Source organism: Juglans regia, chromosome 16 (genome assembly GCF_001411555.2).
Source record: "Juglans regia cultivar Chandler chromosome 16, Walnut 2.0, whole genome shotgun sequence".
Taxonomy (NCBI): domain Eukaryota; kingdom Viridiplantae; phylum Streptophyta; class Magnoliopsida; order Fagales; family Juglandaceae; genus Juglans; species Juglans regia.
Genome location: NC_049916.1, coordinates 13,170,874 through 13,188,189, shown reverse-complemented (window position 1 = coordinate 13,188,189; position 17,316 = coordinate 13,170,874). Strand labels below are relative to the sequence as shown.

The 17,316-nt window shown below is 35.7% G+C and overlaps 2 protein-coding genes across 3 annotated transcripts; one reads left to right on the top strand and one right to left on the bottom strand.

The window, feature by feature from the left end:
• Positions 1 to 1,171: 1,171 nt before the first annotated feature.
• Positions 1,172 to 2,971, bottom strand: LOC108998116 (uncharacterized mitochondrial protein AtMg00860-like). Its single transcript, XM_018974566.1, has 3 exons — positions 2,830 to 2,971; positions 2,226 to 2,380; positions 1,172 to 1,525 (listed from the first exon to the last, which is right to left on the bottom strand). The coding sequence occupies exons 1-3, from the start codon at positions 2,969 to 2,971 to the stop codon at positions 1,172 to 1,174; spliced, it is 651 nt and encodes a 216-aa protein (XP_018830111.1).
• Positions 2,972 to 12,534: 9,563 nt separating this feature from the next.
• LOC108998132 lies at positions 12,535 to 14,992 on the top strand. Of its 2 annotated transcripts, XM_035686764.1 has the most exons (3): positions 12,535 to 12,995; positions 13,185 to 13,750; positions 14,705 to 14,992. In XM_035686764.1, exons 1-2 carry the CDS (start codon positions 12,603 to 12,605, stop codon positions 13,716 to 13,718), a joined length of 927 nt encoding a protein of 308 aa, XP_035542657.1. In that variant the 5' UTR covers positions 12,535 to 12,602; the 3' UTR covers positions 13,719 to 13,750; positions 14,705 to 14,992. The 2 variants fall into 2 exon arrangements, with proteins under 2 accessions (XP_035542657.1, XP_018830124.1); XM_018974579.2 differs by lacking the exon at positions 14,705 to 14,992 and having other exon boundaries at positions 12,561 to 12,995; positions 13,185 to 13,957.
• The last annotated feature ends 2,324 nt before the right edge of the window (positions 14,993 to 17,316 follow it).

The window sequence follows — 17,316 nt, the reverse complement described above, 5'->3', positions numbered from 1 at the left end:
AGAACAAGTTAGCCACCCTTACCCAAGCATAGTACACTCCAGAATGTCCCCATTCCTTGGTATCATGAAAGTGGCTTACAATCTTCCTTCTAAGTTCTCTCATACTCGGCACCACTACTCTCCCCTTATATTTTAGTAGCCCATCACACATCTCATAGTTTTCTAATCCCTTAGCCTCCACATCTAACTTCTCCATCACCTCCTTACACTTTAGATCAATTTTTATTCCCTCTCTAATCTCATCCCACACTCCCAATGAAGGACCCGAAAGGGCCTCCAACACCTCACCATCTTCCCTCCTAGATAGGGCATTGGCTACACGATTCTCCCTACCCGGCCTATACACCAATTGAAATTCAAACCCAAGTAACTTAGACACCCACCTTTGTTAATCCATGGTGGTGATTCTTTGCTCCAAAAGATGCTTCAAAGGTTTTTGATCTGTTACTATCAAGAACTTCCACACCAAAAAATAAGGCCTACATACCCTCACGGCCTCCATGATAGCAAGCATCTCCCGTGCATAAACACACCACTCTTTCTTTTGAACATCAAGGGCCTTGCTAATGAAGGCTAGTGGCCTCCCTTCTTGTGTGAATCAATGTTTTTAATTTCGTACCGTACCGGCCGGTACGGCCGAAATTTTTCGTTTTGACCGTCCGGCCGGTACAGGTACTATATATGTTCTGTACCGGCCAAAATACCGGCCGTACCGGCCGTTTCGGCCTAAATTTCGGCCTGTACCAACCTATATTTCGGCCGGTACCGGCCGATATTTCGGCCTGTGTTTTTTTTTTTTTTTTTTCGTTTTTTCAAACTACAAGTTTATTTTTTGACCCCCAATTTTGGATTAGACTTTTTATAATTTATATGTATGTATGTATTTATATATAATTTATTCATATATAAACTATTATTTTAGAATATAATTGTTATATATATTTATATATATAATTTATTCATATATCGACTATTCCGAAACGGTACACGAAACGGTACCGGTACCGAAATATTTAGTTCCAGTGTCTTGACCGGTACGCCACCCGGTACGGTATTCAAAACATTGGTGTGAATACCACACCTACCCCCACATTGCTTGCATTCATGTGTAACTCAAATGCCTTCTCAAAATTAGGCATAGCAAGGACGAGTGTAGTTGTCATGGCCTTCTTCAAAGCTTCAAAGCTTCAAACGCCTTCTCCTCCTCCTCACTCCAAATGAAATTATTCTTCTTGAGCATTTTGGTTAGTGGTCTTGCAATGGAAGCATAATCCTTGACAAACTTTCTATAGTAACCCGTGAGCCCTAGAAAACCCTTCAATTCAGTGATGGTCTTTGGTTTGGGCCAAGCCACTATAGCTTCAACCTTTCTTGAATCCACATTGACCCCCTTATATGAGATCAAATGCCACAAATACTCAATTTTCCCTTGGCCGAATGCACACTTGGACAACTTAATATAGAAAGAGTTGTCAAGTAGCACCCCTAAGATAACCTCCAAGTGCTCCAAATGATCCTCCCATGTCTTTGAATAAACAAGAATATCATCGAAAAATACCAACACATACCTCCTCAAATACGGCTTAAAGATTTGGTTCATGCATGCTTGAAAATGGGCTAGTGCTTGGCCGGATGAGCCCATTAGTCAACATCTCATTGGCTTGCTTTTCGATCTCGGTCTTTTGTTAATAGGCATATCAGTAAGGGGCCACATTAACCGGCTTGGCTTCCTCCTTCAATGGAATGCGATGGTCAAATTCCCTTGAGGGGTGGAAGTGTCTTCAGATCCTCCACCATCCTAGAAAACCTCCCCAACAAACCCCTAAAGTCATTAGGAACCTCGGCCCCTAACTCCCTCTCCATGCTCCCATCTTCCACTTCATGCCCCTCACTCAAGCCCCTCCGTTGGGAGGCCAATGTGATAGCAAAACATTGCCCCCTTGTCTGAAGATCTTCTCCATCTCATTAGGCTCCACAGCCTTACGTCCCCCCCCCCTTCCATTCATCCTCATGGTCACCTATTTGTCCCCCATCATAAACTCCATAGTCATTTTTCTAGAGTCTGAGACTATCTTCCCTAGCTCCTTTAGCCATTGCACACCCAACATAATGTCCAACCCCAAAATAGGCAAAGAATACAAATCTACAACAATCTCAAGGCCTTGTGTTTTCAAACATACATTTTTATATACTTCTCTACACATCAACTTCTCCCCGCTACCTACCTTGACCTCAAATGGAGTGATAGAAGTTATTGGCAACCCAAAGCTCTCGGCCACTTTAGAGTTGATGAAGTTTAGGGATGAACCATTATCAACAAGAACCACCTTTATCTTGCCAATGTGAGCATGTGTTCTCATTGTTCTAGGTCTCACAACACCTGCCAATGCATGGATAAAAATATGAGGATCTCCCCCCACGGCCTCATCTTGTTCTTGTTCTTATTTCCCTTACCCTTCATCCGACTCCATCTCTATGAGAAAAATTTGCTTGGCTTTGCATTTGTGGCCCATTGTGAACCTCTCATTGCAAATGAAATAAAGCCCATTCTCTCTTCGTCTTTGCATCTCTTCCAAAGAAGATAGCCTCTTCACGCTCGTGGGTAATGGTTTGGTTCTACTTGATGCACCTCCACTAGGATCTCCCGGTGAAAAGTCCTTGCTAAAAGTTTTGTTTGCACCAAACATGGAAACCATTGGGGGTGGTTTCCTCACCTCCAAGCGGCTATTCTTCCTCAAATCTTGGAGTTGATCTTCCTTAATCTATGCAACCTCCAAGGCTTGCATCAAGGTCTTCGGCTTCTTAAGCTTTAGCTTTGCACCAACTCACTCTTCAAGCCTCCCACGAAAGTCCCAATGAGAGCCTTCTCCGACCACTCGTGTATCTTTGTAGACAAGTATTCAAACTCCTTTTGATAATCCCTTAAAGATCCAGTTTGTTTAATCTTTGAGAGAGTCTCATGGTAGTCCATATACTCAGTTGGCCCAAACCTCCCTAAGAGCTCATTGACAAATTTCCACCATTTCAACTCCCTCCTTGGTTAGCCCCCATCAAGAAAGTAGGCGGCATAGGGCACTTTAGCATGGTCCTCCATGTGATTGTGCTCGAAGTATTGCTCGGATCTACTAACCAAAGTGTTCGGGTCATCACCATTGAACTTAGGAAAGTCCATTTTTGGTTTGAGAACTTTCCCCTTATGTGCACCTCTTTTCTCACCTCGGTTCGCTTCCTCCCTTTCATTTTCCTTGGTTGATTCCTCATTGTTTCTTAAGGAATCTTGATTAGATAAATTCGAATCCTCCACCCTTTCATAGTGTTGGCATCTTCTAAACCCCACGGAGCCCTTGAGACTATGATGCCTCTCGGCTCTTCTTCTTTGGCGCCTTCCATCTCCATTCCTTCTTTAATCCACCAATTGGTGTAGCACCTCATCTAACCTTTCAAGCCGTTCATTGGTGGCAGTGTGTTGTGCCTCCAAAGTGGATTCAAGGTTCTCAATCCACTCCCTATGCATTGGTTGTTGATCGGCCATGATCTTCCTCCTTGGCTTCCTCTCCACGGGTTGGACGCCTCTCAATGAAAGCACCAATGATGGAAGCCTCACTCGCGCTCAAGTGTTTACAGTCGTGTTGGATGGATGAATCAAAGGCTACCTCGAGGCGACACCAAGATCTGAATGGTTGGAAGATGAAAATCTAGACTAACTAGGGCTAGCACTCAATTCTCGGAAATTGGGGTGACAAAACATAAGCTTCACTTTTATTCAAAATAGCATAATAATAAATTACAATGCGAAACCGAAATAAATAATACTAGGGTTCGGCTAGCCCTCCTCCAATTGTCACAATCCCAAAACAATTCAAACTTCTAAAATTAAGGAAACAATCCTAACAACTCCTAAAATAAAGGAAACAAATTAGCTAAATAACAAATAGATAAACTTCCTAAATTGAAGAAGTACAACTTGCTCATCATCCGCCAAATCGCCCAATCCCCTAAAATCAAGGGATTTGCCTCATCCCCTAAATTCAAGAGATTTACCAACAACTCGGTCAAATTCTAGGTGGCAATCGGTCAGTCATGCGTGGCCTTGCCTTGTGCACCCAAAGTCTCATTCTCCGCGCCCAAAGTCTGACCCTCCAAGCACCCCAAAGCCATCCTCCTCGCCTCGGCATGCTTAGCCCTCCTAGTGGTATTGGGTTGCAGATAGCCCTTCTTGCATCTCCATCACGCCCCTAGGGGCCACCCCTGATCATGTTTTAGCCGAGGTGTTGGCATGTCGCTGTATCGGGGATGCGTACTGCACGAGTCATATTTCTTGCCTCCCTTAAAAGAGGGTCTTGTGTGAAAAACAACAGAGAATATTAAAGTCATGAAAACTAAACTATCAATCTCAAGTATAGGGTGTAAAGCCAAAATAAAGAGATGATAGAGTGTAAAGCTAGGATTAATGAGATTATAAATGATGAAGGTGGACTTATCTTGTTTAAGATAATATTGGAGCATACACATGTTTGTTGTCCAGGAAATGCAAAGCATTTAAGATAGTTTAAGAAAGTAGATGCTTGTGTGGCTAAGATGTTTGAAATAAATGATGCGGCAAGAATTCGTATGGCAAAATACTTAAAAAGAATCTTATAACGGTCCGGGCCTATCTTTCCCCAAAAGCAGCCCTCAAATAACCTAATGCCACGTAGGTATTCCATTAGAAGTACAATGAGGCTGCACCTAGGAAAAAATTCCAAGAGTTACACATAAATTTGATCCTCTCAGATCTCTTCTTCGACCAAAAAGCAACCCCTCGGTCCTCCTTGTGTGTCGTAGCCCCGCAGCCATTCCCAGCCTGACGGCCTCCTCTCGCCCACTACCTTTGTCGGCAAGCTCCCTCTCAACACTCAGATCCCCCCCTCTCAGCTATAGTCTTGCTTGCTTTCCAACATGGGTGGCAACAAGGGCATCAGTCTCGAGAAGATTAAAAATGAGTCTGTTGATCTGGTACTCTCTCTCCCTCTCTCTTTGTATGAATATGTTTGGTTCCCGAGAAAGCTTCTTTCAGTGGATCCAAAAAATTTTACATTTTGTTTTCATTCTGATAAGTTAAAGGACTAAAACCAAGTCAAGCAATCCATGCATGTGGATTATTATTCATTTCACTTTATATTTATATCTTTTTGGAACTCAAAATGTTTTCGAGCAATCCCGATTGTGTGTATATATATATCTTTTTTATTTTTTGTTCGATGTGTTTTGCTAGTTTTCGAGGGTACGTGAATGTGCTGTTTGGAAAACAGGTTTATCAACAAAGCACGACAACTTCATCTTAGGATTGGAGGTGTCGTAACTCTTCATAATTACTTCAGGGAAATGCATAAAAAGAAAATTCAAAATCTGACTTTGAAAGTTTTTAATAAACGTTACTGTCCCATTCAAAGTTTGTAATCTAGCTTGGCTATTTCAATGTTAAAACCTTAACAAGCAGCCATGGCAAAAAAAAAATAAGAACAAGACTGAACATGTTACCTAGTTATTGGACTATAGAAAATCAAGAAAATATTAGCAACCATGGCAAAAATACAAGAACAAATGGTACAACCGTGTATAAAATTAAAAAAAAAAAAAAAAAAACAACAACAACGGCAAAAAAACACTACTTTTTTGTACCACAAGAACAAAACAAGAACATATACCTTGAAAAGGGATGGTGGTTAGCAGCGCTAGACGGAAAGGGAACCGAGGAAGAGGCACTAACATGCACAATGACGTCTGTTTCAAAATAGGGTCTCCAAACGTTGGGGTTGTTCACTTTGAGGGTTTCAAAAATTTATAGCTGGTATGCCGGAATCAGTGGTCGGGAAGGATGGTTGCTTCAGTTGAAAGTGGTGAACGATTTCAAGTCTCGGGTGGGTTTCATATATCGGGATGCCATTAGCGTTTGGACTGAGGCATTGCTAGTGCTCAGGACGCCAATATCACTTGGACGGAAGGATCGTCTGTGGTCCAACTACTTAGACGGAATCACAGAACCTAGGGTTTCAATAGCTTAGAAATTGCTAGTGTTGGTCTATAAGTGCAACAAATGGTCAGAGAGATGGTATACTTCATGTGGCACCCCGTCCTTCATAAAAGACTAGGCGAGGTACCGTGGTGCCAAGGATGTTGACCGATTGGTCAACACCCAGAAGAATGGTCAGGCGTGTAGTAATCCATAAGGAAGTACAGGTGTATGGAATTAGTTCAATTGCAACAAAAAAACAAATGGAACACATTGTAATAGCAACGTAAACAAGTGTATATGTACCAGAATCTAGACTTCATAGAAAAAGGGGCCTTGCCCTTCATGTCCTCTGAACATTTCATCGTTCAAGAATACATAGTGTTAGTCACCATAGGTGGCCGACTAAGTTACAAATGAGCACTCGGCTTGGTTATGAACTAGAAAAGTTATGGAGTAGCTACGACGAACACTGGTGCTAAGACAGGTACTAGTCTCCTTAGTCAAGACTCGGGTGAGATTCATTCCTCTTTCTCAAGCGTCATGCCAAGGTGTGAACCTGTGTCAAAGTTTATGGTCTAAAAAATGAAACCATATGTAGGTTAGGTAGCCATGACAAGACTGTTAATGAAAGAAAATGCTATTACAGATTTAATGAAAATACTTCATATAGATATTGGAAGTACACATATGTGCATGGGGAGGTATCACCCTATCTCTTGCAGATTCGTGCATCCTCAAAATCTAATGAGGAATTGTCCTCATTGTGAGAACATATTTTTATATAGGCATAACAAAGAACCACCCTTTCAGGACGTAACCCTCTCTTTATGAAAAATAGATAGAACTCAATGGTACTATTAGGGTGAGGAGTTACCCATCTCCATATATTAAAAAATTTGTAAAAACCAGTATTAGGTCAAGTATCATTCTTTGCTCATAGACACTTCCACCATTGCTCATAGGCACACACTGAAACTTGTTGCCTTGAGATGCTACTATACTTAGCCATAACTGATTCGAAGACACCAACACGTGATATATCAGGGGATCCCACATCCTGACTATCAAGTGAGGCCAAGTACGACATCGTTCCACCCCACTCCCTATGAGGCATTCTCCTTCTCGTATGATGTATGCAGTAACGCTTCGTAGAATGGTTCCAAAAGATTCTACGTCCTGTACCATGACGATGGACTCTCGCTAACTCCACAAACACACACACAAAGGTATCTAGGGCTCCCAACAAGATATCATCATCAGTAGCAAGAAACAATTAAAAGAATCGAAAACATTAAAACCATCATAAACTAGCGAGTAAATAGCTAGAAACAAAGTGTTAGAATTATTTATTTATGCTTGTAGAAACAGGAAATATGAATTACAGAGATGATGCAATGTCTCTCGCACACAACATTCACCCTATAATCCAGCACTATCTCAGAAGCTAACATACGTTCCTACGTCAGAAATCTTCTTGTTGTCTTCCTACTCCTTTATTTTTCGCAGCAATCACCTTTCAAGCTCTCAAGTGAATAAGGTCTCAAAAGTGAAATTTTATCCTACGTCTAAATCCTTTAAATAGAATGGGAATGTTAGATGTCCTTTTTGACGTATCTCTAACTCCAAATATGCTTGGATATGAGTCTTTCATCATTGTTCTGTCACACTGTAGGATGACAGAGATAGGTGACCAGGGCATGGTCTGCACACCCTACGGTCGGCCTACTCCTCAGTTCCCCTTTGAACGAGGGTTCTCCACATGGTGTTGGGCCATACTTTTGGGTCTTTGACGACGCGACTTGTTGAGCTTTCACCTTTAATTGCAGAGTCACTCCAAATGTGACCTTTGAGATGGGGCTTTTGCGCTCATTGTTGACACTTCTCCGAACTCTTCCGTATTATCCCAGAAAGTCCCAATGGCTGGTTGTGTCAGTATTTGTTTATAGTTCCTCTTTGACAATTGATCATTTCTAGCCTTGGCAGATAAATTTCCTTCCGAGTTGACTAGCCACTTTAGCTCCTCATTTTTGCCAATAGACGGCTTTTCTGACTCGCTTGTCAAGGTTGAGTTCTTCATCTCTACCTCACTCTAAGACATATCAATCGAATTCCCACATATTGCTTACTCGCCTAGAGTATATATGACCTTTTGTTTGTTTAAACTTTTTGTCATTAATTCTGCTTCATTTTGTTTACGATGGTAAGTTTTTGCAGCTGGTCATCTGAATTTGAGGATGGGAATTCAAATATTGTTAATAATAACAATAATCATAATCGGCAGAAATTTATATTAATTAGGAAACAAAAATCGATATCTATATTATTTCTTTTTCTCATAATCTTTAATCTTTGAATCTCTCCTCTTGTTTTTTTTTACTTTTTTATTGTGACAAAGCTAATAGGTCTGTTTAGATATAGAAATGATTTCATCTCATGTTATCTCATCTTATCATTATAATTTTTTTAAATTTTCACACCAAATATAATAAACAATTATACTTTTTCAAGTCTCAAAATAATAATATTATTAAAAAATAATATTTTAATAATATTTTATTTAATTTTTAACTTTCATCTAAAATCATCTAATCTCATTATCCAAACGGAGCTTACAATGATTAACAAAGCAAAACCTGATTTCGATGAAGACAAGGAAATTATTATAGGTAAGGTTGGTTTAGTAGATTTGTTAGTTTAGTAGGTCTGTTGTTTAGATTTAGAAATGAGTTGAATAAAATATTATTAGAATATTATTTTTTAATATTATTATTATTTTAAGATTTAAAAAAATTAAATTATTTATTATATTTTGTGTAGAAATTTGATAAAATTATAATGATAAGATAAGTTGAGGTGAGTTTTCAATCTAAACTGAAGCTGTACATAATGCTGATGTAACAAATTATATTAATTAAATTGGACTAATTATTAATGGAACGTTCGGTTTTGAACGATGACCACTCTACCTAGCTAGCTACAGTGTAGTAAAAAAAATGCAACATTTGTAGTTCAGTTATTTTTAAAGTTAGTTGAGAGAAATTAATTAATGCGGTGGATACAAATTAGTCAAAAAAGTTTAATGATCAATTTAATTGGTACGTGCTTTTGATCAAAGAGGGCACTACGTCTCTATTTATAATAAATAAATTAGGTTCTCCATCGGCCTTCCTAGTTCCTAGTTTTGTTGAAAAAATCATTAGATTTCTTCAAAACACTCATTTTCTCTCTCTGTTCTCAACAACAGTAATATTGGTGCATGAATAGAATCGCTACGTGTCTTCAATTTCTACATCCATGCAACTTACCACCATGCTTAGTAGCTTAGGTGTAGTTGTATTATTACCAAAAATTTCATTTATAGTCACTTTTATATATATATATATTTTTTATGCATTTCACATGTAATTGATTGTGTTATTTTTTTAATATAAAATAATTATTTTGACCAATCACATCAATAAAATGTACAATAAATATATAAAAGTGATTGCCGAACTCATTCGAAAAAAAATACAGTACATTTAAGAATCACAATTTTTTTTTTGTAGATTCTAACTTTTTTCAAAATATTGAAATTTGTTCACCTTAAAGTTGTATCTAGTAGTATTCAGTTTAAAAGACAAAAATTGAAATTAGCTAAAAGCTAAAAGTGAAAGTTTTATTTTATATTAGAGTTTATAAAATTAGAAATGCTATTTATTATCTTTTTTGTTATCATCTTTCTAGTAATCTATAACGTAGTATTAAATAATTAAAGGTTATTTATTATGTTTTATTTATGAATTAATAATATAATATCACGTCATGTGATGTGATGTGATGTTAAAAGGATGATAAAAAGATTTTTTTTTTATTATTATTTTTTTATATAAAAGTAAATATGTAGAGTTGTTGATAAGTTGTTTGAATATGTTTCTTAAGGAAATTTTGTTTTTATTTTTGTAAAAGTTGTTTTGGTTCTTATATTTTTTTAATTCACTTTTAACTAAAAGCTAAGTAAAAGATTGGATTAAAAGTTGAAATATAAACTTTTTTTAAATTGAAAGATGGATTGAATTTGAGAGGTTTTATTCAGGAAAAAATGAAGTTAATTTTTATAAGGAAAAAAAAAAGACTTAGAGTTTGGTTACCAAACTCATCTCAACTCATCATTACAACTTTTTCAAATTCCAATACAAAATATAATAAATAATTCAACTTTTTCAAATCCCAAAATAATAATAATATTAAAAAATAATATTCTAACAATATTTTATCATCTCAACTCAACTCACTTCAACATCCAAACACAACCTAAACCAAACATGAATCTGAACAACCCAGTCTTAGGATACTCAAACAAACGTCATGAGAGTGGTGGTCTTGGTAAGTTGGTATGACGAGAGAAAACTGTTTGGCGACAATTCAATTGTTGCGATACAAAAAAAGTTAGGATCATGTTTTAAACTAACATATATAAGAGATAAAAAAAATTATATAAAAAGTAAATTAACATAAAATAGACGTAATTTCATATGATTTGTTAGATTTATTTTACCATAAAAGTAAATTTATAATCTAACGTATCATATCAATTCGCGTTACTTTGTATTTTTACTTTTATATAATTCATTTGTAACTAAAATATTATATATATATATATATTCTATTTCTAAACTGGTGTAAATAACACATCTAGAAGAAAAATTTGAATTTTTAGATTTTAAAATAGAATCTTACTATTTAAGTGATGTGGATGATATATTCTATATACCTACTTAAGAATAACATAACAAATAGCAAAAATAGCAAATGGGCTTTAAGAAAAACGACTTTAATTTAGTAAGAGATCATTGTCAAGGGCTTATAGCTAATTAACAGACGGTAAAATAATAATTATGGGTATAGCTAATTAGCATACAACATTTAATTACGAAGTCAGTAGCTAAATGAAACCTAGTAAAACCAGAACCTAGCTATCTATACATGCCTCCCTTTCGTTCAGTTATATGTGCATCTCCAATCGGGTATCATTGTGACCATAATATAATTATTAATAATATAATAATAATAATAATTAAACAATGGAGTGACCACAAGATGACCGGACTCGCCATAATCAAAATTTTCAGATGTGATCTTTGTGGCTAAAAAAGATAATTGTACGTGTTCCTTTCACGTGTTGTCACAGATTTTGAAATCTACAGGAGTTAGTTCAAATTATAATCTGTTATTTTTCACATCTATCTTACTGTATTTTTCTTTTGTTTCTTTATTGTTAATTAAAAAGAAAAAATAGTTCATCTCTCGAATTTTTGTCTGTAGAGGTTGAGTCATCTCCTTCTATAAAGTGTGAGATTGAGCTATTTCTTAGACATTTGTCTGTAGTAGTGAAAATTAGATCAATAACAAAAGGAAATATTGTATTCTGATGGAGTACCAAATGCATTATTTTAATTTATCATGTCATATTTGATACAGGAATATCTTATAATATATCTATTTATAGATGTAAATTTCTTGACGAATGAATGATAATAATTTCTTTTATAAAAAAAAACAATGGAGTGACCATCTCGTGATGGCTAGCTGTCAATTTGCCCAGTTCTATTTTGTATTTTTAAATTGATGTGTTTTTTATATTTTATTAATAAAATGGAAATATTTTGAAATAATAGTTAATTTGTATATTCTAAAAAAGAAGGTTTAATATTTTTTACTGTAAATAAAAAACTTATCACACCATAAAGGAAAAAATTCTCTTGCCCAAACACGACGGAACCTACCGAAACCAATCCATTTTACTACCAAACAAAATGAAGATTGTGTTTGGAAAAGAGTCGGGCTACTTGCCGAGAAGAGTAATTCGCTCTACTTGACCCTAATTGTTTTTGTAATTTTTTTATTTATATTTTTTTAATATATTTAAATATTTTTTTAAAAATAAAAAAATATATCAATACACTTAAAATTATTTTTTTAATTACTAAATAAAAAATATTTTTTTTTATCCTGCCGTCAAGTAGAGATGTACAACTTAGAAGGTAAAGTAGTTTTTTTTCTTTAAAAAATGAAATCACTTCAATCTATCTCAAACTAATTATTGTTGGGTTGTATTTCTTTTTCAACATTTTATATAAAAAGTTAAAACTCATCTCAACCTACTTCATACATTGAAACACATATCAATAAGATTCACAAAATATTATTATTTACATATTAACTAAAATAATATGAAATCACCTCAACATTTAAATGCAATCTAATACACAATTTGTCCATAAATATATATATATATATATATAAATGATACTTACAGTCGCGAGTGTGTAAGTACCGTGCAGTCATTTTAAAAAAAATAAATAAATATGAGACTCACATGAAAAGAAATTAACTTTTTAATAATAGACTCTATTATTTTTCAAAATAACTACATAATATTTACATATTCAATAACTGTATGTAACATTACTGATATATATATATATATATATATATAATTAAATAGTAGATTTCGTTTTTAAAATCTACTATTTAAATTTAAAATCTGATATATATGCAGAAACAGTAATCCATCCTTGCTAGTCTTGGCATTCCTCCATGCCGACTCCTCTCTGATCTGTGTTCCATGGCCAAAATCCAAAACAAAAGTCATCAAACCAAACCCAAAGCCACACACTTCCTCTGTTGCTACTTTGGGTCATGTTCTAGCTGGGCTTCCGAGAAAGGGTCCGTGGAAACCCTCCGAACCGATGGCCAGAAGATCAACATGCATTGGCTTTCTTGGTCCAGATTAATCCAAACGAAGAAGTCCGGCACCAAACCCGCGCCGCTCGAATCCACCCTCAACGAGAAATCAGACCCGAAAAGAGAAATTCTAGCATCGGGATCAAAGCCCGACATGCTCACGTCGATGCCTCGAGAAGCTCCTGTAACTGATCATAAGCTGCCTTCTCAGGTTCCTGTATTCAGCCCGGTTCCCTTAGATCAAAGACATGAGGCTTTGGGAGGACCTCAAGAGGTATGTGATTTGTCTTTTACATTTTCCTGCAACTGCTTAGGTATATATACTGTAATGAGGTTCGAATTTCCAGAACCCAAGGCGCAATTTAGCAAAAAGAAGCTCAAAGTACGTCAATTATTTTGTTTGCCTCCGGCGTAAAAGAGCAAGGAATCATAGTCGTATTCGTTGTGTTACTTTTTGTTTCAGACAACGTACGAGCGAACTGCACAGAAACACGTTCAAGATTTTGAGCGTACGGATACTTCCAAGGAAGACATGTTTCAAAACTGGTTGTCTTGTCGCCGGAAAAAAGAAGCCATGAGACAGGGATACAGTCATCCTGGCTCACCGAAGCCCAAGACCAAGCCGCTCGTCGTGATGTCACACTCCGTGTCTCTACCAGTTTCGCGTCACGAAAAAGGGGCAATCCCAATATCATCGTCGTTAACGAACTCCCGAGCTGTGTCGAAGAATCTGGACCGGGAAAAGGGATCGATATCGGCCAAGAAACTTGACTCAGCGGTGGGTTTGTCAATTGTGGTGGTAACCTTAATAATAATGTTGGTTTGGGGTAGAGTGTGTGCCATTCTTAGCACATCCGCATGGTTATACTTCGTCCCTCGTTTAGTCGAGCAAAATCGGAACAGGCATGATCATGATCAGGATTATGATTCGGAGGAGCATAAGAAGAAGGTGGTCTTAGAAGGATTTCTCGAGAGAAACCACCGGAGTCCATTGTGATTTCCTAACGAACGATTCGGCAATTTCTATAAGTAAGATGCATGAACATGTCTGTATGTGCTTCTTTATAAGCTTGATTTTGCCTTTTTAGATTGTGTTTTTTATTTTCTTTAGAACTCTTAGGTAGAGAAAATTAGGGATTAAAGAAGCCTATGTTTGGAATTGCAATGGGTAAAATAACTTTTAGTTGTAGAGCTTAAGTAATAAAATTTACTGTTAAAAATTTATTTACTGTTTAATAATCATATGTTTAAAGCACTTTCAAATATGTTACATTTGTATTATCAAAAAAAAAAAAATGTTACATTTGTTTGGAAATAATATAAAAAAAATGATTTTTAAGATAAAAATGACATAAAATGTCATTTGAGGTATTGTCGTGCCTGTGATAGATAAATTCTATATAGAAATCTTACACCACACACTTCTATATAATCAATATGTGATTTGTCATTTTATCTTAATCCTTAAAAATGTGTGTTTAAATAGAATGATAAAAATGACAAATTACATGTTAGTTAGGTGGAAGTGTGTGGTGTAAAGTTTTCTTATAGCATTTCTCGCTTGTGATGAGATCAAATGGCAAAATTATAATTGCTTGGAAGTTGTATGGATATTTTTACCTATTTATAGTCTTCTTTCAAAATTGGAATCGCGTTTCGCATTATTTGAAAAGGCAAGTTTGAGAAAAGACATCAAAATGATACTTTTCCTTAAACGTATTTTTTCAATTTTTTGAAATTAAAAAATACTTTAATATGTAATAATCAAACAATCTAATTTTATCATTAAAGAGCTTTTGAGACTGTTTCAACACTTTTTACGCTCGCTAACACAACTTTAGACATACCCAAAGTGTTTGGAAGGAGAGTTGATCTTCTCATTTAATTTGAATATTGATATATATACCATTCCACTTAGAGTTTCATGTGCTTTTAACATTGATATACTATGCTGTGAATGAATGTTTTGGTTTTTCTTGACAGGAATCTGTTATATTGGTTTTAAAATTTTGGTTGAATGTGGTGAATGATGTAGAAAGAGTTGCAATCACGAATCAAGGGATTGGTGTCTAAACTAATGCCAATCACGAATTGAGTAGTCACCTCGGATTGCTGGATTCAATTTTTTATTTTGCTAGATTCAATTTCTGGCATGCGCGATGTTTACACACTCTACGACTGTATCTAGTATTATTGATAGACACAACCCAATTGACGAGATTAAAAAAGGGCTTTATCCCTTGTGCCAAATTGAATAAGATTTGTTTGACTCGTTTCGTGCCCTAGCCCAATATGATCAACACAATGGACTAATCCAATTGGGAGATTGACTCGTTACAAACCCAGACCTTATAGGCATTTGGGTTACACAACCCATTGTCATGCGGGTTAATCCACCCAGTTTAATACAATATTACTTAATTACCACTACAAGGGGAATCACCTTTACCGGCAATTTATTTTTGCTGGCAAAACCAATAAAATCACCGCCTATTACCTTTTCCAGCGATTTATAAATCGTTGGAGCTTTGTCGGTATTAAAGCTCCACTTTTGATCTACTCCAACGGAAACAAAAAATCGACAGGAGAGATTTTCTTTACCGGCGATTTTTATTCGCCGCATATAGCACATTTTATCGCCGCAATTGCAATATATGATTCAGTTGTTAATCGTTGGGAAATATTAATTCCAAAGATTTAATACTGTTGCTAAAAAAAGGAAAATCGCCAGAAATATACTTTCCCAGCATTTTTTTGAAGTCGCCGCAATTGAATAAACGGTTTTAAAATAACAATTGCGGCGATAAAAATCCGTCGGTATAGATCAATACCAGCGATTTAAAAATCACTGTCATTGAGTTATTGGTTTGGGAAACTCAGTTGCAGCGATCATAACATCGTTGGTAAAACATCAATTACTGCGATTTTATAATCGCCGTAACTTAGCGTTTCGTTTTGAAAATGAATTGCCGGCGATTTTTAAATCGTTGCAAATATCTAATTACTAGTGATTTTCACATCGTTGCAATTGAGTTATTGGTGTGGTAAACTCAGTTGTAGCGATCATAACATCGCTGATAATATATCAACTACGGCGGTTTTTTAATCACCGTAACTGAGGGGTTCGTTTTGAAAATTAATTGCCGGCGATTTTTAAATCGCTGGTATTGATCTATTACAACGATTTTCACATCGCTAGTAATGACTCATTAGGTTTTTAATCTATTTCCTGGCGAAAAATTATCGCCGGTAAAGAGCTGAAAATTGCTGGGAAAAGAGAATTCTGGTAAAACTTTTTGACCCAGTTTTCTTACTAGGCCTCATTTTTTGTTATTCTTAAATGCAACATTCAACCAACTTATGCTTCATTCATTCAAGTTGAACATCGAAAATACATGAAGCAAATAAAATCCATCAACTCATCCAAACTCATATGTATTTATACACTGGGGTGGTGCATTATATTCTCATATCAAGTACAAACTGAGCTACATCTGAAATAATAGATAAACATCATGGCAAATTGTTTAACTCTACTATCCACTGAAATAAACACTACGAAATTCCACAACTTTATTTAAGTGGGACCATTCATCGGCATTAGCACCCACAATTCTACATATCGTCTTTGATCAAGAAAGGTAGCAAACACGAAGATATATATCTCACGTTACTTCTCATACTCCACATCCATGTATTTGACAATATCAATAGACTGCACAACATTAAGAAAAACTAAAAAATTCAGTTATAATATTAATCAAGAATAGGTTCAATGACATTATGACTAGATGAAAAACCAATGAACCCAAAAAAAAAAAAAATTCCGTTTAGCTTATAAAGATAAGTACAGTAAATATCTTTTAAAACCGTTGCACAAAGATGAAAGTAGATGTGAAATACTAGTTGCACATTTTCTTTTTGCAATTAGCTTTCAATTCCTCTCTCTCTCTCTCTCTTTTTCCTTCTTCTTCTTATTTGGTTAAGATCCCTCTTTATTGATTCAAATATTGGTTGGCTTATTCAAATACTAGATTCCAAATTATACCACGATTCATTTTCGATCAAGAGGAACTTGATAATTTGGTGCTACCATGTATTTAGAAAATAAAAAAGGAACAAGAAGGAAAAATAACCTCTGGAAGCGGACCTGGAGCATGTATGTCATCATCATCAGCTATAACAGGGATTTCATGATCATCCCCTTCCTTCAAAACATAACTGTTATCTGGATTTAAAATTATCTTCCCGCATATGTATCCACCTTAGTTCCACAAGGAATTGCATCAGGAAATGAAATAAGTACATCTTCAAAACACAGGCCATCCAACCCCAATATATCCTCCCAAATATGCCACAAGAAACCAAATAATACAAAATTTAAAGACTAAAAGCTGTAGTTTCAATTTGTGAAATTAACACTCTGGTTTTTTAGAATTGCAGAACAGAGGCGATATAAACCAAAGGTTCTATGACCAAAATCGCGAAAAATTTGAGTGGATTTCCTGCTTAAGGCAATAGATCCCGAAGCCATAGCAAATATAATGTACAACTTCTGCATAAAATGTAAAATCTGTACCTAAATTTGTTCGACT

Bases quoted from the DNA above. Each gene is read 5' to 3' on its own strand.
- LOC108998116 (XM_018974566.1), bottom strand. From the start codon at position 2,971: ATGGACTACCATGAGACTCTCTCAAAGATTAAACAAACTGGATCTTTA. The intron at 2,381-2,829 runs GTGAGTTGGTGC...ATGCATTGGCAG, and splicing joins TTTCGTGGGAGGCTTGAAGA to GTGTTGTGAGACCTAGAACA. The intron at 1,526-2,225 runs GTAGGTAGCGGG...GTTTATTCAAAG, and splicing joins TCACTCCATTTGAGGTCAAG to ACATGGGAGGATCATTTGGA.
- LOC108998132 (XM_035686764.1), top strand. From the start codon at position 12,603: ATGGCCAAAATCCAAAACAAAAGTCATCAAACCAAACCCAAAGCCACA. The intron at 12,996-13,184 runs GTATGTGATTTG...TTTTTGTTTCAG, and splicing joins CTTTGGGAGGACCTCAAGAG to ACAACGTACGAGCGAACTGC.